Genomic DNA, 21,569 nt, shown 5'->3' with positions numbered 1-21,569 from the left:
AGATCTCTCCTCTGTTTTCATTACAACTGTTTATTTACTGACCAAACTGTGTTTCGTGATATTGACTTGACATCAAACAGCTACGCTCCAACTTTTGTTTTCTTTTCATTTTCTCTTACACATTGATTTTCTTTCTCTTTTTTTTTTTTTTTTTTTTTTTTTTGAACAACTCACATTGATTTTCTTTCTCTCAATCATATATAGTTGTGAAAGCAGAGGGGCATTTCTGTCAGTTCCATTAACTTGAGAAGGTTAAACATTAGCATCATCATCACACATGATGTAGTTACTTATACAACAAGCAAACATAAAGTCTACCTATAACTCCTTGAGAGACTTCAGGACATCTAACATAGTCGGACGACTAGCAGGCGTCGCAGCAATACAATGCACAGCGATCTGAAGCACACGTAGCATGGCCTGTTTGAAACCCGCTGTCACAACCAGAGGGTCCAAAACATCCACAGCTCTCCCTTTGTTGATCTTCTGAACAACCCAACCAACCAAGTTCCCTCCTTCACTCTCTTTAAAGTCAGGACCCGTTGGCTCTTTCCCCGTCACCAGCTCCAGCAAAATCACCCCAAAGCTATACACATCTCCCTTGGTCGTGGCTCGTGCGCTCTGACCATACTCCGGTGGAATATACCCAAACGTGCCCGCGATGATGGTACTCACGTGAGTCTCACACGCGCTGATCAGCCTCGCCAACCCAAAATCCGCAACCTTAGGCTCAAACTCGCTGTCTAGAAGAATGTTGCTCGCCTTGATGTCTCTGTGGATGATGTGAGGGATGAAACCGTGGTGCAAGAAAGCTAACCCCCTCGCAGCTCCCACCGCTATCTTCAACCGTTTGGACCAGTCTAGCACGTCCAGGATCCCTGTCTGGTTCCTCAACCAATGGTCTAAGCTTCCGTTCACCATGTACTCGTAGACAAGAAGCTTCTCTTCGCTGAAGGAGCAGTAACCAATCAAAGAGACAAGATTAGGATGCTTCACTTTCCCTAGAGTCTCCATCTCCGCCATGAACTCTCTGTTCCCCTGAGTCTTGGCATCGCTCAGCTTCTTCACCGCTACTGTCTTCCCTCCGTGTAAGCACGCTTTGTAAACCGTCCCGAACCCGCCGTCTCCTATGATGTTTTTCTTGCAGAAACGGTCGGTTCCTTCCACGATGTCTGCTAAACTCACCTTGAGAAGCGGCTGCTCGAACATAGCCACGTTGATGCTTAACGGCTCTCTCGATCTGCTTCCGCTCAAGAAGTAGAGGTTCTGATCATCGACGAAGCTTTCCTCTGGATCATTCACTCTCCTTCTCGTAACATATCTCCGCAGAGAGAAAAGAGCTGCAAGGACAATGATCATGGTCCCTATCACTATCCCTGAGAGTCCCCAAGCACTTAGCAAAGTCTTCTCATCACTCTTGCAATCCAAACCAATCACTCTCCCACACAACGCTTTGTTCCCAGAGAACAATGCCTTGGAAGGATCATTACAAACACCTTCGCTCGGTACTTCTCCTTGTAACCTGTTCTTTGCCAAATTCAAGAACCGTAGACTAGTCAATCCACAGATCTGCGTTGGTATATCTCCGGAGATGTTGTTCTCAGAGACGTCAAGGAGCTCTAACTGCATGAGACTCCCAAGCTCTGAAGGGATTCCCCCTGTGAAGTGATTCTGGTGCAGATCCAAGTTTGTCAAGTACGACAAGTTCCCCAACGATCCCGGCAAGGTTCCTGTCAACAAGTTAACGCTGAAGTTCACTGTCTCAACCTTCCACGCCGATGAGCTGCAGAAGAGGCTCTCCACAGACCCTGAGAGCCTGTTCTGCTGAATATAGATGCCTACTAAGTTGAGCATTTTAGAGAGTTCTGAAGGAAGCTCGCCGGTAAGCTTGTTAAAGCTCAAGTCCATGTGCGTCAGCTCTTTCAAGTTCCCAAGAGAAGCGGGAAGAGAACCATCAAGGTTATTCTTGCTCAAGTTCAGCTTCACCAAGCTACCCAAAAGGCCGAAACTCTTCGGTATGTGTCCACTGAGGTGATTATTAGCTAAGTTGAGTCCCTGCAGCTTAGGAGAGTGGCCTAACTCCTCAGGGATGGAGCCGGTGAGGCTGTTTCCAGAGAGATCAAGATTAGTCAAGTTGGTTAAACGTGAGAGCGAAGATGGGATCTCTCCAGAGAGATGATTGTTGCTTAGTAAAATCTCAACTACTACTACACAGTCGCCTAGCTCCTCAGGTATAGGACCGGTGAGTCCGTTGTGGGAGAGATCGAATATCCCACGGTGCTGGAGAAAGCTCAGATCAGGCATCTCCGTCTGGTGGAAGTAAGCGGAAGGCTTCGAAGGAATGGAGCCGGAGAGGTTGTTGTGAGAGAGGACAAGGCACTGAAGCTGAGCAAGAGCTGTGATCTTTACTGGAATCTCTCCTTGGAGATTGTTGTGTCCAAGGTCCAATGTAGTCAGAGAAGTACAGTCTCCGAGCTCGGTTGGTATCTCTCCTTGAAGCTCGTTTGAATTCAGATTCAAGAACGATAAAGAAGTCAGCTTCCCAATCTCTCTTGGGATCACACCTCTCAGCTGGTTATCACTGAGCACAAGACGCTTTAAGGACACTGCATTGCCTATCTCTGGAGGTAGATACCCTCCTAGACGGTTGTAAGAAGCTGAAAACTCCATTAAGTTCGTCGAGTTCCAGAGACTAACAGGGATCTCTCCAGTGAAGTTGTTGGAGTCCAAGTCAAGCGCCATCAGGTTAGAAAGATACTCAGGTATCGAACCGTTGATCTCGTTGTTGGTAAGAGCCAGCTGTTGAAGATTAGTACATCCAACGAACACTTCCTCTATGCCTCCGGAGAGGAAGTTCACAGAGAGATCAATATCTTCCAACGCACCTGAACCACAAAGCTCTCTAGGAATCAAACCGGTTAACAAGTTGTTAGCTAAACTAAGATGCTTCAGCACTGGACAAAACTGAATCTCATGAGGGATCTCTCCTGAGAACCGGTTGCTGGAAAGCAGAAGCGACTCTAGCTCCTTCCATTTACCGATCCAAGAAGGTAACCGACCAGAGAGGCGATTCTTCTCAGCGGAGAAGGACAGCAAAGGAATCTCTGATAGCTCCAAAGGTAAACCACCAGAGAGGTCGTTGAAGGAAAGCATCAACGTTTTGAGAGACTTACACTCACCAATCTCCCTAGGGATCAAACCGTTGAGTTCAGTGGAGACGAGGTTCAGCATTGTGAGGTTATGTAACTCTCCGATTGATTTGGGGATGGGAGAGTTGAGTGGGTTGTAAGAAAGGTCGAGCTTAGCTAACTTCTTGAGGTTCGAGATTTCGTTTGGTAACGGTCCTTTGAAGAGGCAAGAGGGGGCGATGAAGTTCTTGAGGGAGGAGAGGAAGCCGATCTGCGGCGGGATGAGGCCGGAGAGTTTGTTCTCCCCCATGTAGAGGTCGGAGAGGTTGGTCAGCTTCCCGATCTCCGGAGGGATAAGGCCCGAGAGAGAGTTGTTGGAGACGTCGAGGGAGGAGAGAGCCGGGAAGCTGAGGAGGAAGGAGGGAGGGAGAGGGCCCGAGAGGCGGTTGTTGCTCAGGTCGAGGTAGAGGAGGCGAGGCAAGATTCCGACGAGTCGACTCGGGAGGGGGCCGGTGAGGGAGTTGCCGGAGAGGGAGAGGGTTTGGAGGTGTTTGAGGTGGCCGAGCTGAGGAGGGATGAGGCCGGAGAGGGAGTTGTCGGAGAGGTCGAGGGCGGTGAGGAAAGGGAGGGAGGAGAAGAGGGAAGGAGGTAAGTTTCCTTTTAGGGACAGTGAAGGGAGAGAGAGAGAGTTCACTTTCCCGAAACGGCAAGTGACGCCGAGCCAGGTGCAGGGGGAGGGAGACGAGAGGTTCCATGAAGAGAGAGGAGAGGGAGAGGGAGAGGTCTCGAGGGAGGCTTTGAAGGACAAAAGAGAGCTCCTTTCTGAGGTGGAGGCAGAGGAAACGGAGATGAAGAGGAGAAACAGGAACGTGGAAGCTCTGAGAAACGCCATGAGAGAAGAAGAAGGAAAGGAAAGGAGCTACCTTTAGAGAGAAAGATCCAGTTTTTAATTAAAACGCCATTAAAGAGAGAAGAAGCTTTTAGGCGCGAGAAAGATGAAGAGAGATTAAAGAAGAGACTAGTAATGCACGAAACTCACGTGACCTTAGACCATTATTATTTTTAAAGTTCGTAACAATCTTTTTTAATTTTGATTTTTTTGATAGTTCTTCTTCTGTGTTTATTTGCGTGAGTTAAAAAATAGGGGTTTTTTTGATGATTGAAGATGAAAGGCATGATGGGTCAATAGAGTACGGCTAGAATCTTCAGAAATCATAACAACTGTAGTACTATGAGTCTATGATAAAGCTGACGGGTTTAGTCTACGAATATTTAAAAAGTGTGGGGTGAAATTGTAAATGTAAAACGTATTTATGGCTTTCCTGTATTTTTGTCTAAAGCTGGTGTTAGTTTTTAATTAATGTGATCTCTGTCTGATAAGGCTTTTAAGTAACCCAGCTATGTTCAAGTTCAATTATATATATGCAGTTAACAACTTTTTTTCTTTGAGAAGTACTGTTGCATTAAGTTCAGTTATTATATAAAGTTAATAATTTTCTTTTGGGAATTGTGGCACTGAGTTAATAATTTGAAAAATGCTCTTCTGGTCTTTCGGTTACTTTCGTTAGAAAACAAAACAAAACGGTTCAGTCAACATATAACACAGTCAAAATTAACCCACTTATTTTGCGGGTTTTTAAATTATTTTTAAAATAAGTTCTGTTTCCCATCTTTGACGGTAAATAACAGTGAAGAGGGAGTTAATTAAGAAAATTTAGAAAAGAACTAGGACATGGTCTGGTCCCCTATATAAGTTCCAAACAAATTATAGAAAGGGTAGAAGAACAGAGTTCTTACCCCACATGACTTCTTTCCTTTTTGGGAATGTTACAAGCTTTACCCTTAAGGATGGTCTTAGGGATCTGTTTCCATCTTCTAAACACATATCATATCCATTTCTACCTTGCAATATAACACAAGTATATTATATTTAAAAAAAAATTAAGAGTACTTGATTTAGCCATCTGCATAGTAAATTTGTAGGAACCTTTAACAAACCTACAACTCAAAGGTGATTTTAGAAGTTATTTGGAACTAAAATGCATACTATAGAACTGTTGTCTCGATGATTAACATCAACTTTGAAATAAATGATGTTTTGTACAAATTATGAATATGATCAATTACAGTTACAAACTTACACAGATCATAATCATATGGTCAGGGATAAACAGCTGCTAATACAATAGATGGGCTCCATGCCATGATAATAACTTACAAGAATTGATATTTTAAACTGATGCAGACGAGCTAGGCACATGAAAGGTTATTGGGTGTAGCAAAGCCGAAAATGGGAATGTTTTTTTGGAATTGGCGTATCACTGAACAAAACCACTTTGAGTCCAATTAATTGACTGATAACTTCATTTGATTCTTCTTTTTCTTTTCCGTCATATAAATAATCAAATTTCAATACAGTATTAAGAGCAAAGCTGCGGAAGAAAATGACATGTACTTGTGTTGTCAGATTTTCTCATAGAACCAGGAGAGCTATAGAGAAGACATTATCTTTTGAAATAATTATTACTTTAGTCTTTAGATATGTTTTGACTTCTATTGAGTTGAAAATCATAAGAAAGTCTCAAATGTTTCAACACATGCTACAAACAAGAGATCCATTACAATAAGAAAGTACAAAGATTTTGCAAATGACCCCATCACTATGATGATAATTACAAATCTTCCACCATAATTTATATATGAACCCTCTCAAAAGTAGAAACAAATACAAGAAAAGACTGTATGGCTCACCTCAATTAAAAATAATAATAATAATACATCAATCCTCTCTTTCTCACTGTACATAGAAATGTTTGTGATCAGGCATTGATCTCTGAGTTGCATTGGTTCTCTCTGCTACAGCTTCTTCTTCCCCAAAACATGCTCGAGCAAGTTGTTGTCTTCCCAAGTCTCTGCCCTTCATCCACCTTCTCCTGCTCAGTCGCCACCCGAGGAGGAGGAGAAGACTCGTCGTGTTCTTCACCATCTCTCTCTGCTCCATGCGTCTCAAAGTTCGGACACGTTCCATCGCTGCACGTGCACAATGGAATGTTGACTGAAGGGAATGGACTACACGTCACCGGACAGAACATATCAGATGAAACCGAGGCTGCTCGAGTCTTGCTACTACGCTGCTGCTGCTGTTCTGTTGTCGGTGAGGACTGATCTCTTGCGTCTCCCGTGTGGAGCATACACGGCGCACAGAAGCCAAGCGACATAGGTAACTTAAGTTCTTTGGTCAGAGAGCTTGGGAGCCGTTTGAAAGATACTATTCCGTGTCTGCAAAGAGGACAAGGAATCGAACCGGGAGGATCAACTGTCACCGAAGGGACGTTGCTCGATGAGCAAAGATATAACGCGCATCTCACACATAGCTGATGCTCACAACCTTCAGCAGCAACAGTGCATGTTCTCTCCAGGCAAACCGCACAGATATCAACCTCATCTGAGATGGTTGTTGACTGCAACCCAAACTCTCTGCAAGGAAATGGTTAGGAGGCCATACTCTTTGGGGTTCTAAAAGTCTGATGAAGGTTTGGTGTTTTACCTTGCGATGTTGAGTATACTTAAAAGAGGCAATGATAAGTAGCTGGAACGAGGGAAGAGTGGAATGACGACATCAGAGTTTGGCGAAAGCAAAGGTTCTAACCAGTGACGACTCCACATCCTTGCTATGTCAATTGGTAGCCACCTACAAACATTTTATTGAAAAAGAAAGTTTACATTCTGTGGAACATGAAACAATAGAAGAGACTGTGGAGGAATAACTAACCCATTACAGTTCAATGTCATCTTTCTTGCACCTCTTGCAAGGAGAATCTAACACAGAAGAAGGGAGATTCTCACAAATGTTTGTATCCAACAACAGAGGAAAGAAAATAATTAAACTTAGTGGTGTTTCTTACCTGACAACATTTCAGATTCCCACCACAAGCGGCATAGTGCAACGGCGTGCTTCCTGCTCCTGAAAAACGATATAAGTACTAAGACCACAAGATCATCATCTTGAGAGAAGAATTTAAAAATAATGTTTAGGTAATATTGGGGGAGTGGTGGATAGAGAGATGCTGATACCAATCATATCCATCGATGTTCCATAATGAAACGTCACAGCGGAGACATTAGCTTCAAGATCAAGCAAAAGCTGCACGCAGTCAAACAATCCGTTTAAGGCAGCCATGTGAAGAGCTGTGATTCCACCGTCAGCCGCCTTATTCACAAATTTAGACAACGCACTGCGGCAGACGACAAAGTTGGTCAGAACTCAATCAAATCCTTACAACACAACAGAACAGAAGATGGTTTTTCCGAAAAAAAAACAAAACCTTTGTTCGGATTTGTTCCTAGGTGTGACCACCACACCAGACTCAGGAAGAGGGTTTCGTTGCTCACTAGGTACAAAGTCTGCCAAAACCAGTCTAATACACCTGGCGTGACCGTTGACAGCAGCGAAATGAAGCGCTGTTCTTCCAGCTAAATAATCAGCTCTTGTAACCTTGACAAACACAAAGACAAGATGTTAATTAAAAAGAAGAAGATGAAAAAAATACATTTAATTTTGCATATTTTCAAAATCAAAACATCATTACATATACAACTAATTTGCAGAAACAAAAATTTTACTCTATAATGACAATTAAACTAAAACAGAAGAATAAGAAAAAGATACTCTCTCCATTTCATTTTAATTGTTGATTTATGTTTATGCACACGGATTAAAAAAACATTTAATTTTGCATATTTTCAAAATAAAAAATTACATATACAACTAACAATATTTCAACCAATAGAGAAATAAATTGAAGAATGTTTGACACTTATTTTGAACAAAATTTTTACTTTAAAAGGACAATTAAACTGAAACAAAAGAAGTAGTTTTTGGTTTCAAGTAGTGGTGATTGAGAGACAAAACTCACATTGCAACGAAAGAGAAGAAGAGTTTGCACAACTTCCCAATGTCCGTATCTACAAGCTTGCATCAATGCCGTCTGAAACAAGATTCATTTAACACAAAACGAAGTCGAAATGGTTTTTATTACTCTATTTAGCTCAAACTTAACCAAAAGATTTTAACAAGTTACTACTAATAATACACATCCCCCAATTAAATTCGGATCCTTGCATACAGAGCTAAATTAAATAATACACATACCTGGCCGCAATAGTTTCTGGAGTTCACATCAGCTCCTTTCTCCAGCAACAACCCCACGATCTTAACCATAGACAAAAAGATTTTTAAAAAAATATCGTAAATTGTGAAACAGTTAATTAGGATTAGTAAAGGAAAAGGAGACCTCGTTGTGGCCTTTAGCGGCGGCGAAATGTAAAGGAGAATTGAGACCGCCGAAGGTAGAGTACTTTGCGAGGCAAGGATTGCAATCGAGCAGCATCTTCGCTTCCACGTAATCACCATCTCTCGCCGCTGATACCAATCTCTCTCCCGACGCAGAACAACCAAACGAGTTTCCCATCTTAGCTAACTCTCTCTCTCTCTCTCTCTCTCTCTCTCTCTCTCTCTCTCTCTCTCGCTCTCTAATTCAATTGGGTGTGACGATGAATTAGGTCAACCGTCGTGGAAAAGCTGCAGAGAGTAAAGAATCCTGGATTAGATGTGATACTCAAACAGCACGCGATCTCTCTCTCTCTCTCTCTCTCTCTAGTTTTTGTCCGTATTGAGACAAAAGAAAGAAAGACAAAGGAAGATGAAACTCCGAAACTCAACCTGACTTTCCTATTTTACCCTTTAATCTCCACTTTCGCTCGCCCCACTCACTCCACACGTGGCTTTTCCTTACAGCGTAATCTAATTTAATTCCGTAAACAAATAAGTTTACACGTGTAATCATATTATTGGTTAATAGTAACCCACCTTCTCACCGACTCTCAAATAAGTTTTCTTTACCGCGCCTTCGTTCACAATAATTAAATTACAGAGAGAGAGAGAGGAGTGATGGCCATAGGAGATGATGATCTGGAGAACCGAATGTCGGCGAAGCATCATCACCACCGAGGGATCGGAAGCAAAGGCGGCGACCGCACCGGATTCGGTCCCCCGCCTAGGCCTGCGCCGCTGGTGTACGGCGGCGACGACGCTTTGTTGTCATCGTCGCCGCAGTGGACGTCGTGGCTTGTTCCGATGTTCGTCGTCGCAAACGTAATAGTCTTCGTCGTCACGATGTTCGTCAACAACTGCCCCGCGCATTCTCACGGTCCTAACCGCCGCTGCGTCGCTACTTTCCTCGGGAGGCTCTCCTTCGAGCCTCTCCGTAACAACCCTCTCTTCGGCCCCTCTTCTCGCACGTAAAGACTCTCTCGTTTTGATTCTGAAGATTTGAATTGTGTTGTTTGAGATTAATTTATGATTTTTTTTTTGGTTAGGTTGGAGAAGTTGGGATCACTCGAGTGGGACAAAGTTGTGGAGAAGCATGAAGGTTGGCGTCTCTTGACTTGTATATGGTTACACGCTGGTGTGATTCATCTTGCTGCTAATATGCTAAGCCTTGTGTTCATCGGTATACGCCTTGAGCAGCAATTCGGTTTCGGTATGCTATCCTTTGATTACTTTAACAGAAGTTTATTGTCAAGTGTAGTCATCAATCTTAGCCCTGGGTGTTCCAGGGTCGGTTTCGGACCGGTTCCTTGGACCCGAATCCTTCGGGTCCTATACATTTAGACTCAATAGGTACTTATAATTTTTCGGTTCAGGTTCGGATTGCTGGGTTGGTTCGAGTTTATAATTAAAATACGGGTATCTAATTTTTTATGGAGTTCTGTAATTTTATTGATGGAATCATACAAATCTTGAAATATTTTGGGGTTGTGTCTTTGCAGTTAGGATTGGAGTTATATACCTATTATCAGGAATTGGAGGAAGCATATTGTCTTCTCTCTTTATTAGAAACAGTATCTCTGTTGGAGCTTCTGGCGCTCTTTTTGGACTTCTTGGCTCAATGCTTTCTGAACTTCTCACCAACTGGACTATCTACTCTAACAAGGTTTATCTCTCAGTACTAAATGTGCCTCTAGACTTTGTGATTTTGTGTTAATGACACTTTTTTTTGTTTCTTTTGTGTGTGGACAAGTAAGATTGCGGCACTGTTGACGCTTTTGTTTGTCATTGCGATAAACCTGGCCATTGGGATTCTACCTCACGTTGATAACTTTGCTCACGTTGGTGGGTTTCTAACGGGGTTTCTCCTCGGTTTCGTGCTCCTGGCTCGTCCACAGTTCAAGTGGTTAGCAAGAGAGAATATGCCACAAGGCAGACGTCTGACTTCCAAATACAAGCCTTACCAATACCTATTGTGGCTCTTGTCCCTGGCTCTATTGGTCCTCGGGTACAGTTTGCATTCCCCATTGTTAAGTATCCCCTAATGTAGCAAAGTTATTCGAATGTTTTGTGGTTTTTTTTTTGTTTTGCAGGTTCGTGATGGCGCTGGTGTTGCTATTCAAAGGAGAAGATGGCAATGATCACTGCCGCTGGTGTCGCTACCTGCGCTGCATTCCCACCTCAAGATGGAGTTGTGATGACGTCTGATATGAAAGGAACATGTGTTTTACTTTGTAAATGCATGTATACATTATATAGGTACTTTTATTATCTCCTTTGCTAGTAGTTCAGGAGATTGCTTGTGTATGTGTGACTATCTTTTACCGAGAAAACGAGAAAAAAATAAATTGTTTATAGTAGAAAAAAGGTTATATATATCAATCAACTCATAGCTCTTAAGTTGTGATTCCCACGTCGTGACTTGACATCACTATGAATAATTGAAGTTATTTATCAGACAAATGTTGACTCCTATCCATTGACGTGTCTTGTTGGTACGAGATCTGTATCGTATGATCTAACAAAATTGCTGATCGAACAAGTTTCAACGATTTTCTCAAAAAAAAAAAAAAAAAAAAGTTTCGACGATTGTATTTGTGACTTCTTTGTGTAGCCTGATGTGGACCTTTTCGCAGTAGTCAGTACGTTACTATGCAGATATATTCTCCTAAGATATAACCCATGAATAAAAGGCAACATATATAAACAAAATAATCTTCAACTAAATATTTCATATTATTTCAAAACGAAAGGCAAGGAAGATGCAGGCTGAAACATAACATGGACTTTCCCATTATGCTTCGTTGACGTCCACTTTCACTTCACTTGTCCCAATCAACCCACGTTTTATTACAGCCTGATCTAGCTTAAAACTTATGTTACACAGCATGCTACATGCGTAAGTGCGTAACTAGATAACTGATTAATATAAGCCCACTTTCTCGCCGACTCGTTTTAAAACTATTTCTTACCGCTTTCTATTAGCAAAACCTCAAACACAACTAGAGAGAGATCAGTAATGAGTGTAGTAGATGATATGGAGAACCAAATGCCGGCGAAGCATCATCGAGGGATCGGAAGCAGAGGCGGTGAGCAAGACGGATTAGGACCATGATAGACTCTCGATCTATGTAACTGAATAATACCGTTCTTCTTATTGAATCAAATGGAGTTACAGCTCTGATTGTGATAAGCACTCAAGTTCTCATAACGAACTAAGCACTCATCACCAGTCTCATAGCGACTGTGAAGTATAGACTCATAACGTCTAGTACAATCAAGATCAAAGCATAAAAGACTCGTAACAGAACTACTCTATATTTATAGTCTTCGAGTTGCCTTTCAGCTCCGCAACTGCAAAGCCTCTCTCTGAAGTAGAAGCTTCCCAACTTCTTTATTTAAATGAGTAACCGCAGTTTCATTCAACGGCTTCTCCCGCTACTTTTCCTTTCTTCTTTCGATAGTATACCTTCTTATACCTATCAATACTTCCCCCAACGAAATCCAGCTTGCCCTCAAGCTGGTAATCAGGAAAACAAGTGATGAATTCTTGATATGACACCCACGAATTCTCGAGAGAAGACTTATCCTGCCATTTGACCAACAACTCTAACTCTCCTATAACATTGTATCGTTTGTCCAAGACATCCTCTGGTACTACCAAATCATCGGCTGCTGTAAGACACCCCGGAGGTAGAACACTACACTGCACTTGCTGCCCCACCGCAAGCTTTAATTGAGACACGTGAAAGACAGGATGGATGCGAGCATCAGCAGGCAATTGTAGTTTGTACGCAGTGTTCCCCACACGAGCACTGACCTTATAGGGTCCGTAGAACTTGGCAGCTAACTTCTGACAAAAACGACGAACTACTGTCTTCTGTCGATAAGGTTGTAACTTCAGGTAAACCATATCGCCTATTTCAAACTCCACATCACGCCTACTCTTGTCCGCTTGATTCTTCATGATTTCTTGAGCCCGTAATAGATTCTGTTTCAAATCCTCTAGAGCTTCATCACGGTCACGCAAAGCCTTGTCCAGTTCAAAGTTCGTCGTGGAACCCGATTCAAAACGCAGCAAAGGAGGTGGATCACGACCATAAACAACCTTGAACGGTGTAGTCTGAAGAGACTTATGATACGAAGTATTGTACCACAATTCTGCCCAAGCCAAATACGAATGCCAAGTTCTCGGATGCGACGATGAAAAACAGCGTAAGTACGTTTCCAAACATCTATTTAGAACCTCTGACTGTCCGTCGGTCTGCGGGTGAAAGGCAGTGCTGTATTTCAATGTCGTGCCAGCCAAACGAAATACCTCAGACCAGAATGAGCTCAAAAAGATACGGTCACGATCAGAGACTATACTTTTTGGAAACCCATGCAGCTTGACTACCTCTGCAATGAACTTCTTAGCCACGTCTAAAGCCGAGAATGGATGTTTTAATGCGACAAAATGAGCGAACTTGCTGAGACGGTCAATCACCACCAGTATTACGTTAAACCCATTCGAAGAGGGCAATCCTTCAATGAAATCCATATTTATATCTTCCCATACTAACTCCGGAATTGGCAGTGGTTGGAGAAGGCCTGCCGGAGACAAGGTAGAATGTTTATGTGTTTGACACACTGCACAAGAGGCAACATATTGTTGAATCGTCTTATACATGCCTTTCCAGAAGAACGAACATTGTACCCTCTTTACTGTCTTCAACACCCCAGAATGACCACCAAGTCTGCTATCGTGAGCTTCCTTCAAAATAATAGGTATGAAACGAGATTGTTTCGGGATTACTAACCGTTGTTTGGACCACAAGTTCCCGTCAACCACCGAGTATTTCTTAGATATCAACTCCTTCTTATCTATTTTCGAAATAACACTCTGAATTCCACTATCTTCCTTGATTTCTTTAAACAGATCCTCCCATTGCAGAGCCGTTGGTACCGTTAAAGCCAGCAATAAAGAAGAAACTGACATTGAGCGAGATAAACCATCAGCTGCTTTGTTCTCTGGCCCTGGTTTGTAGAAGATGTCAAAATCGAAGCCCAGAATCTTAGTAAGCCATTTCTGATATTCCATATTCACTTCTCTTTGTTCCAACAAAAATTTTAAGCTTCGCTGATCGGTGTGAACATGAAACTTCCGACCCAACAGGTAATGTTTCCATTTCCTAATAGCCATCACTATTGCCATAAGTTCTCGTTCGTAAGCCGGTTTTTGCTGTTCTCGTGGCGTCAAAGCGTGACTAAAAAACGCTATAGGCCGTTTATCTTGCATCAGTACTGCTCCCAAGCCAAATCCCGATGCATCTGACTCAATAACAAATGTTTTATTAAAATCCGGTAAGGCCAACACAGGGGCATGGACCATAGCATACTTCAGTTTGCTGAACGCTTCCTGTGCTAAATGGGACCAGCAAAACTGATCTTTCTTCAGTAATTCCGTCAATGGTCGACCAATGCTGCCATAGTCTCTGATGAACTTCCGATAGTAGCCTGTCAAGCCTAAAAATCCACGCAGCTGTTTCACTGTTTTCGGTTCCGGCCATTCTTGCATTGCACTGATCTTTGCAGAGTCTGTTGCTACCCCCTCCTTTGATATCATGTGACCCAAATACTCAACTGACGACACTCCAAAAGAACATTTCTTCTGGTTAGCGAATAGAGTTTGTTCACGCAGCACTTGTAGGACCAAACGGATGTGTTCCGCATGACTTTCCTCGTCTCTACTGTATACCAAAATATCGTCAAAGAAAACGAGAACAAACTTTCGGAGAAATGGTTTGAAGACCTGATTCATGAGAGCTTGGAATGTGGCCGGTGCGTTTGTGAGGCCAAAAGGCATCACTAGAAACTCATAATGACCCTCCACAGTCCGAAAAGCTGTCTTCGCAATATCAGCTTCTACCATTCTGATCTGATGATAACCCGAACGCAAATCCAATTTTGTAAAGATCGTGGCTCCATGTAACTCGTCGAGCAGTTGATCAATGACTGGAATAGGGTATTTATCCAACACTGTAGCTCTATTCAGTGCCCTATAGTCCACACAAAAACGTAGTGACCCGTCCTTCTTCTTTACTAGCAAAACAGGACTTGAGAAGGGACTGGTACTTGGTCTGATTATTCCACTTGTAAGCATTTCGTTCACCATCTGTTCCATAGCAATTTTACTTGCATGAGGATATCGGTACGGTCGAACAGAAACGGAAGATACTCCAGGTTGTAGAATGATCGCGTGTTCCTTTCCCCTGAACGGTGGAAGTGTTGTAGGAACCTTGAAAACATCAGCGAATTCTTGGAGTATCTCAGAGAGTTTAGGACGAACTTCTGGAAACGAAGATGTAGCTATAGAGGTAGCAAGCAGCGCTTCTCTTCCTGACTTGCTAACTGTATAGACTGGTTTCAATGACTTGAAAGAAAATTTGGTACAATGTAGGGACTTATCGCCATACAAAGTAACCTTTTTTCCGTCGTAGGTAAACGAAAAGACCTGCTCCTTCCAGTCTACTTCGCACGTACCTAACGTTTCAAGCCATTGAACGCCGAGTATCACATCTACGTTCCCCAGTTCAAGAGAGATGAAGTCACTTGTGAAGTTGGTGTCATTTAACCGGAAAGTAACTGCTTGGCCAACTCCCGAGGCTTTTACAGTCACTCCGTTTCCCAACAACACGTCCAAGCTACTATCTGCACAAACTTTCAATCGTAGCTTGTCCACAATTTCCGGTGAGATGAAATTGTGTGATGCTCCGCTATCGAGCATGACTATCACCTCTTTGTCTTGTATAAATCCCCTCATCTTAGTTGTTCTCGGGGAGTCGATGCCTAGGTAAGAGTTCAGTGACAACGTATGTAAGGTTTGTGTCGCTTTAGAGACTTGATCTTCCTCTTCTCCATCAGAATCACACACCTCAAGCTGTAGTCCGTTGATCACCGTTAAAACACGCAGTTGTCTATTAGGACAGAGCGGCTTGTGAGCTGGTGTCCAGGGTGCTTTGCATTTGAAACAGACCTTGTCTTTTCTCATGCGATCCAGTTCGGCATCTGTATGTTGTAATCTTGGTCTCATAGCATCTCGTTGTGGCGCTACATTTTCCTTATTTGCCGTTGACCCAAACTTGAGAGCTTCAGTCTGTGGCTTATTAGTGTTCGTAGCAGCACGAGTTACTGCCGTTTGTCTTTGATAGCCTCCCCGCCCTTCACTAGCAGCCGAGCTTATCACTCGACAAAACGTAGTACTCTGCATTTTTAATACCGCCAGCTTATGTTGAGTTAACGTAACCGGCTCTTTCATGCGGATAACCTCCTTCATATCTGGTTTCAAACCGTTAAAGAATATCTTTATCAAGTTCTTTTCATCCACCCCTGTTACTTGATTCCTCAATGCTTCAAACTCATTCACGTAATCCTCAATCTCGCCTTCTTGTTGTAAGCGAAATAATCTTGCTGCCGGGTCATTATCAATAGGACCTCCAAACCTGTCCAACATCCTCTGCGTAAACTGATCCCAACTGAAGAATGGTTCGCTGATAACCTCTCCGTTGAACCATTGTAACACTGGCCCCTCTAGGCTTTGAGATACCAACTGAAGCTTTTCTTCTTCGTTGTAGTTACCGTACCTGAAAAAACGCTCCACACGGGAGATCCAATCGAAAGGCAAAGGACCAGAGAACACAGGCATTTCTATCTTTCTCAACATTTTATCACGAGACGCAATCGAATCTTGAATTCTCCGATAACCTAAATGTGTTGGAGATTGTTCCGGTTGAGTACGAGATAACGGTACCTGATCAACCGGAGGTTGCGACGCTGAAGCGATTTCTTTCCCCGGCCGTTGAGTGAACATCGCCGTTTCTTCGAATCGCGTCAGCATATCCGTAATAACGCTCATCTTCTGTTCCAGAGCTCCAAATCTCGAATTCGATTCCTCTCCCATCGATTCCATCTTCTTCTCCAGCGACTCGAACTTCGCCGTCGCTGCTCGCTCGCTCCGAGCAAGCTTCTCGTAATTGTGCTTCGTCAGCTCCATCTCGTCTTGAATCTGTTGAAGATCCATCGATTTTGCTGACTCTCCGGTCGTCGACTTCTCTCGATCACCTCCGTTACGCGTTTCCACCATCTCGCAACTTCGCGGTGGCTCCGTCCAGTTTCACCGCACCAGTGATAGACTCTCGATCTATGTAACTGAATAATACCGTTCTTCTTATTGAATCAAATGGAGTTACAGCTCTGATTGTGATAAGCACTCAAGTTCTCATAACGAACTAAGCACTCATCACCAGTCTCATAGCGACTGTGAAGTATAGACTCATAACGTCTAGTACAATCAAGATCAAAGCATAAAAGACTCGTAACAGAACTACTCTATATTTATAGTCTTCGAGTTGCCTTTCAGCTCCGCAACTGCAAAGCCTCTCTCTGAAGTAGAAGCTTCCCAACTTCTTTATTTAAATGAGTAACCGCAGTTTCATTCAACGGCTTCTCCCGCTACTTTTCCTTTCTTCTTTCGATAGTATACCTTCTTATACCTATCAGACCATCGCCTAGGCCGGTGGTACCACCGTTGGTGTACTCTGAATTTGGCGATGACGACGAGTTGTCGCCGCAGTGGACGTCGTGGCTGATTCCGATGTTCGTTGTGGCTAACGTGATAGTCTTCTTCGCTACTATGTCCGTCAACAACTGCCCTCAGCATTCTCAGCACTGTGTCGCCAGGTTCCTCGGGAGATTCTCCTTCGAGCATCTCCGGGACAATCCTCTCTTCGGCCCATCTTCTCAAACGTATACGTTCCATCGATCCTCACTTACTATATATTACCTAATCATTTGAATTGTGTGTCGACATTGGTTTATGATTTTAATAATAGATTGGAGAAGTTAGGATCACTTGACTGGTTCAGAGTTGTGGAGAAGCATCAAGCTTGGCGTCTCCTTACATGTATATGGTTACATGCCGGTGTTATTCATCTTGCTATTAATATGCTAAGCATTGTGTTCATCGGTACTCGCCTTGAGCAGCAGTTTGGTTTCGGTATGCCATTCCTCTTTGCTATTTTTTTTTTTGTCAACAATCCATTAAACTAGACTAAGTTTGGTCAAACGAGCCGATTCTCGAGTTTAATTATAGATCTTGAAATTTTTTGGGGTTCTGTCTTTCCAGTTAGGATTGGGGTCATATACGTAATGTCAGGTATGGGAGGAAGCATATTGTCTTCGTTGTTTATCAGAAACGATATCTCTGTTGGAGCTTCTGGCGCCCTTTTTGGCCTTCTTGGCTCTATGCTTTCTGAACTTCTCACCAACTGGACCATCTACTCTAACAAGGTTTATCTCTCAATCATAAGAGCTCTCTATAAACTGATACTTCTTGACCCTCTAGGTATAGTGAGACCTTTTTTTTGTTTCTTTTGTGTGTGGTGGACAAGTTAGATTGCGGCATTCTTGACGCTTTTGTTTGTCATTGTGATAAACATGGGCATTGGGAGTCTACCTTACGTTGATAACTTTGCTCACGTCGGTGGATTCTTAACTGGTTTTTTCCTCGGTTTCCTTCTCATGGCTCGTCCCCAGATCAAGTGGTTAGAAAGACAGCATATCCCACAAGGCAGACGTCTCACATCCAAGTACAAGCCTTACCAGTACATACTGTGGCTCCTGTCTCTAGCTCTATTGATCGCCGGGTACAGCTTAATCGATCACTTGTCATTTCAATGTTAAATCATCCCTCTATTCTAACGTAGTTATGCGAATGTCTTTTGGGGAATTTTTGGCAGGTTCGTGGTGGCACTGGTGCTGCTATTCAAAGGAGAAGATGGGAATGATCACTGCCACTGGTGTCGCTACCTGAGCTGTATACCCACTTCACGATGGAGTTGTGATAGCGTTTGATGCCCTATTCAGGAGGTTGTTTGTGTTTGTGTGACTATTCTTTTACGGGGAAAAATAAATTGTTTATATCAGTCAACTCATAACTCTTAAGTTGTGACTTGACATCACTACAAATTATTGAAGTATTTTTTTAATCAGACAAATGTGGACCCCTGTTGGTACGAGATCTGTACCGTAGGATCTAGTCAAAAGAAAATACACAACAGTGATTGATCACTGTCTACACTTGTATCTCAAAATCTACTTTACACACATTCCACTCACTTTTAAAATAAATAAAAAATCCTTTCAACTATATTAAAACAAAACAGGATCAGCATTGGGAAATGAAGAACTCACTTTGGTTTCGACCTAACTGATCAGAAATAAACCCCTCCATAATCCGAACGCTGATCAAACGATCGCTCAGCAGCCGCTGTGTAGTAGTAATACTGTCCCTGCCCTGACCTTTTGTAGCCACTCTCTGAAGAGAACTCTCTAAGCCTCTGTCTAGGTGCACTTTGTGACCGGACTTTCGCTCTGTATGACTCAGTGTTAGCCATGTAGTTAGGGTGATACCCAGAGTAGTACTCGTACTCGCTTCTCGTTGGCGTAAACGGCGTTCTTCTCCTTGAACCGCCACCGCTGCTGCTTCCTGGTCTAGACCTTACTTGTGGACTGTTATTCACACTTGTCGGGACCATAAGTGATCCTCTTTTCCTTGGGGACTCCTTATGGTAGGAAGGGAAGTGAGGCTTCCAAGTGTCGACTTCTAAGATCTTGTCATTGTCTTCACTGTACAGCGGTGCGTTCCAACGGCTCGAACCCATCTGAGAACGATGGTTATGGTGATGGTCCATTGCAATGAGCTTGATGTATTCAGCCTCTGAGAGTGACTCTGAAACGTGGGAAGAACGCGATGCTCGAGCTCGAGCTTGGAGCCTAACCAGCGTTTGCATCCGACGCAGCATATCAGCTGTTTGTTTCCTCACTATATGCCCTTTAACTAACGCTTGGAGCTTCACTAACGCTTTCAATGCTCTCAACGCCCTCCTCGCCTAAAATAAAAAAAAATAAAAATGTTTTTGTTACACAATCTACACACCTAACTCAAAACTACAAAGGAATATTAAATCTACTTTTAGTTTCCCAACTACTTTAATTTCTTCTAGATGGTTACACACCTAATACGTTATAGAGTGTCTTTAAACTACTTGTCGTACCAGATAACATTAGTGTCGGTAGAGAATCGTATCTGCTTCTAACAAGTTTCATATACATTTTGTCTCTTTTCAAAGTACATATCCGGGACCATTTACAAAAATACAAATTGAGATTATCCTTTATGATTTTCAGTAATTATTTATATCAATATCATACAGCTATTCCACACTCAATTAAAATTAAAATTTTCGAATTTAATTTTAAGATTATTAATTAAGGGAAAGTTAAACTAACCAAGTAGCCACGGAAAGCTGATTGAATCTTTATCGCCGCTGCATACTCCTGACTCCACCGGCGGTTATTCCGATTAGTTTGATTAACCGACGAGGCTCTACCACTACCTCTTCCGGTAAGCCTCACGACCTCCGCCGCCGCATGAGCAGCTGCTAGTGCCGCCTCAGCTACAGCAGCGGTGGCAGCTGCGACGGCTATTGCATGCTGGTTGGCGTCCAAGACTCCTTCATCGGAACGTCTCTTGCTTGGATGAGAAGACGACGCCGATAAAGCCGTCGCGGGATTTGAGGATCTGGCGGTGAAGCTCCATTTTCGTCTGTTGTTATTTGTCAGCGATGACTTCTCCTGCTTCTTCTTACTACCGAACAGTCGACCGAAGAAACCCATAGTTACTTCATCGCCGGAAAATCACCCGATGGTTTTTTTTGCTAAATTTGTTCTCCGGTTGAGTTTTTTGTTCGGACAAAAGTATTAAAGAGTTTAGAAGCAGAGACAAGTGGGAGTGGAGAAAGTACAGCGAGCGTGTAATGCGATATATAGATTAAGCTTCCACGCGCTAAATTTTATGCGCGTTGGTTACACGAGTCGTAATAAGGCAAATATGTTGACCAAGCGTCAATTGAAAGTCAAAGGCTCTATGGCTCTGGTCCACGCCAGACCAAGTCTCTGGTTTGGTTCAAACCAAAGAGATTTAATCATTCTTTGTTTTGTCAATTATGATTACTTTATGAATCTCTTGTAGGTTTGAAATTTGAAACTAGAATTTGAATTGAGTTTTGCCCTGATTGCATTATGTAACAATACCCACGCCTATTATAAAAGCAAGTCTATGATGATGCAATTATTTAAAAATATTACCATAATAAATATGAAAACGATATTAATTGATGGGTCATATTTAAGTATTGAACCAACCGAACAACAGACCAAATTAAAAAAAAAACACACACACTTTCTCGTTATTTTAATACTTTTATTCTTGTTGTCTTTTGCAGACCAAACTCCCCAAATCCTCGGAACTGACCGTTGCTGAAACCACTCATATGGTTATACCTGCACAGTTCATAAACACAGTCCACACAAATCTAACGACAAAAGATAAACACCACACTGACTAATTAATTAACCATATTGCAAATCTATCATTTCGTTCAAATTATGTTTAAATAGAAAAATCTAAAAATCTTTTATTTTTTTAACAAAAAGGGAATTTATCGATCCATATCTTACCACAATCTAAAGAGGGGAGGTTGCAAGTAGTGGTAAATGTGGTGGCTGCTCGAAGGGCGTTACATATACAATCTTTGTTAGTTGCTTGGAGAGCAATGCAGCAATTTGAATTCGGGGCTGGATTGACTGCACCAGGCAGAACCAGCGGCGCACACACCTGCATATTGCTCAAATTGTCTAGGCATTGTTGAGCTCGAACCATAGGTACGGTCTCCAGAGCGCTCATGGCCAGAAACATTACAAAGAGAATAGTTGTAAAGGATTTGAGAAATTCCATTTTGTTTAGATATTGTAGGAGTCTTCGTTTTCTTATGTTTTATAATTTTAGACGGGTGGATTCAATCTATATTTATTGATATATGTATGTATATATATAGTTGTGAGCTTTGAGAATAACTAGATCATGAAGTGGAGTGATGCTTTCTATGATCTTGGTGTAGTTACTTCATAGGTTTTGCATGATATAAACTAAAAGATCGGGGAAATAACAAAGTGTGTGACGGTGTGTGAGTTACTTTTATATGTTAATTAATATATTAAATAAATTTTCGATT

At 42.4% G+C, this 21,569-nt stretch overlaps 5 protein-coding genes and 1 pseudogene across 7 annotated transcripts; 2 read left to right on the top strand and 4 right to left on the bottom strand.

The window, feature by feature from the left end:
* Window positions 1–201: 201 nt before the first annotated feature.
* LOC106419075 (leucine-rich repeat receptor protein kinase EMS1) lies at window positions 202–4,584 on the bottom strand. The gene has a single exon (XM_013859834.3). The coding sequence runs from the start codon at window positions 4,018–4,020 to the stop codon at window positions 319–321; it is 3,702 nt and encodes a 1,233-aa protein (XP_013715288.2). The 5' UTR covers window positions 4,021–4,584; the 3' UTR covers window positions 202–318.
* Window positions 4,585–5,705: 1,121 nt separating this feature from the next.
* On the bottom strand, window positions 5,706–8,905 carry LOC106419481 (E3 ubiquitin-protein ligase XBAT33). Of its 2 annotated transcripts, XM_048742533.1 has the most exons (10): window positions 8,646–8,808; window positions 8,423–8,614; window positions 8,281–8,340; window positions 8,045–8,116; window positions 7,454–7,623; window positions 7,203–7,363; window positions 7,034–7,092; window positions 6,901–6,947; window positions 6,676–6,819; window positions 5,706–6,605 (listed from the first exon to the last, which is right to left on the bottom strand). In XM_048742533.1, the coding sequence occupies exons 2-10, from the start codon at window positions 8,597–8,599 to the stop codon at window positions 5,948–5,950; spliced, it is 1,548 nt and encodes a 515-aa protein (XP_048598490.1). In that variant the 5' UTR covers window positions 8,600–8,614; window positions 8,646–8,808; the 3' UTR covers window positions 5,706–5,947. The 2 variants fall into 2 exon arrangements, with proteins under 2 accessions (XP_048598490.1, XP_013715730.2); XM_013860276.3 differs by having other exon boundaries at window positions 8,423–8,905.
* Window positions 8,906–9,022: 117 nt separating this feature from the next.
* LOC106419435 (RHOMBOID-like protein 3) lies at window positions 9,023–10,824 on the top strand. Of its 2 annotated transcripts, none has more exons than XM_013860219.3 (5): window positions 9,023–9,428; window positions 9,507–9,670; window positions 9,960–10,123; window positions 10,215–10,465; window positions 10,551–10,824. In XM_013860219.3, exons 1-5 carry the CDS (start codon window positions 9,079–9,081, stop codon window positions 10,663–10,665), a joined length of 1,044 nt encoding a protein of 347 aa, XP_013715673.2. In that variant the 5' UTR covers window positions 9,023–9,078; the 3' UTR covers window positions 10,666–10,824. The 2 variants fall into 2 exon arrangements, 1 of the variants encoding a protein (XP_013715673.2); XR_007317037.1 differs by having other exon boundaries at window positions 9,033–9,428; window positions 10,211–10,465; window positions 10,551–10,760.
* A 6,200-nt stretch (window positions 10,825–17,024) lies between these two features.
* Window positions 17,025–18,348, top strand: LOC106419134 (annotated as a pseudogene).
* Window positions 18,349–18,462: 114 nt separating this feature from the next.
* LOC125575684 (protein IQ-DOMAIN 24-like) lies at window positions 18,463–20,293 on the bottom strand. The gene is made up of 2 exons (XM_048742534.1): window positions 19,786–20,293; window positions 18,463–19,385 (listed from the first exon to the last, which is right to left on the bottom strand). Exons 1-2 carry the CDS (start codon window positions 20,170–20,172, stop codon window positions 18,708–18,710), a joined length of 1,065 nt encoding a protein of 354 aa, XP_048598491.1. The 5' UTR covers window positions 20,173–20,293; the 3' UTR covers window positions 18,463–18,707.
* Window positions 20,294–20,618: 325 nt separating this feature from the next.
* On the bottom strand, window positions 20,619–21,373 carry LOC106419477 (tapetum-specific protein A9-like). The gene is made up of 2 exons (XM_013860272.3): window positions 21,016–21,373; window positions 20,619–20,838 (listed from the first exon to the last, which is right to left on the bottom strand). Exons 1-2 carry the CDS (start codon window positions 21,290–21,292, stop codon window positions 20,825–20,827), a joined length of 291 nt encoding a protein of 96 aa, XP_013715726.2. The 5' UTR covers window positions 21,293–21,373; the 3' UTR covers window positions 20,619–20,824.
* Between the last annotated feature and the right edge of the window lie 196 nt (window positions 21,374–21,569).

This window comes from Brassica napus, chromosome A10, assembly GCF_020379485.1.
Source record: "Brassica napus cultivar Da-Ae chromosome A10, Da-Ae, whole genome shotgun sequence".
NCBI lineage: Eukaryota > Viridiplantae > Streptophyta > Magnoliopsida > Brassicales > Brassicaceae > Brassica > Brassica napus.
Note: the sequence above shows the minus strand (reverse complement) of the source record. Positions and strands in the feature narration are given on the sequence as shown.

Excerpts from the sequence above, each read along its gene's own strand:
- LOC106419075 (XM_013859834.3), bottom strand. The coding sequence starts at position 4,020 with ATGGCGTTTCTCAGAGCTTCCACGTTCCTGTTTCTCCTCTTCATCTCC.
- LOC125575684 (XM_048742534.1), bottom strand. The coding sequence starts at position 20,172 with ATGGGTTTCTTCGGTCGACTGTTCGGTAGTAAGAAGAAGCAGGAGAAG. Across the intron at positions 19,386-19,785 it reads CAGCTTTCCGTGGCTACTTG|GCGAGGAGGGCGTTGAGAGC; the intron begins GTTAGTTTAACT and ends TTTTTATTTTAG.
- LOC106419481 (XM_013860276.3), bottom strand. The coding sequence starts at position 8,599 with ATGGGAAACTCGTTTGGTTGTTCTGCGTCGGGAGAGAGATTGGTATCA. Across the intron at positions 8,117-8,280 it reads CCAGAAACTATTGCGGCCAG|ACGGCATTGATGCAAGCTTG; the intron begins GTATGTGTATTA and ends ATCTTGTTTCAG. Across the intron at positions 6,948-7,033 it reads GGAATCTGAAATGTTGTCAG|ATTCTCCTTGCAAGAGGTGC; the intron begins GTAAGAAACACC and ends CTTCTGTGTTAG.
- LOC106419435 (XM_013860219.3), top strand. The coding sequence starts at position 9,079 with ATGGCCATAGGAGATGATGATCTGGAGAACCGAATGTCGGCGAAGCAT. Across the intron at positions 9,429-9,506 it reads TTCGGCCCCTCTTCTCGCAC|GTTGGAGAAGTTGGGATCAC; the intron begins GTAAAGACTCTC and ends TTTTTTGGTTAG. Across the intron at positions 9,671-9,959 it reads TGAGCAGCAATTCGGTTTCG|TTAGGATTGGAGTTATATAC; the intron begins GTATGCTATCCT and ends GTGTCTTTGCAG.
- LOC106419477 (XM_013860272.3), bottom strand. The coding sequence starts at position 21,292 with ATGGAATTTCTCAAATCCTTTACAACTATTCTCTTTGTAATGTTTCTG.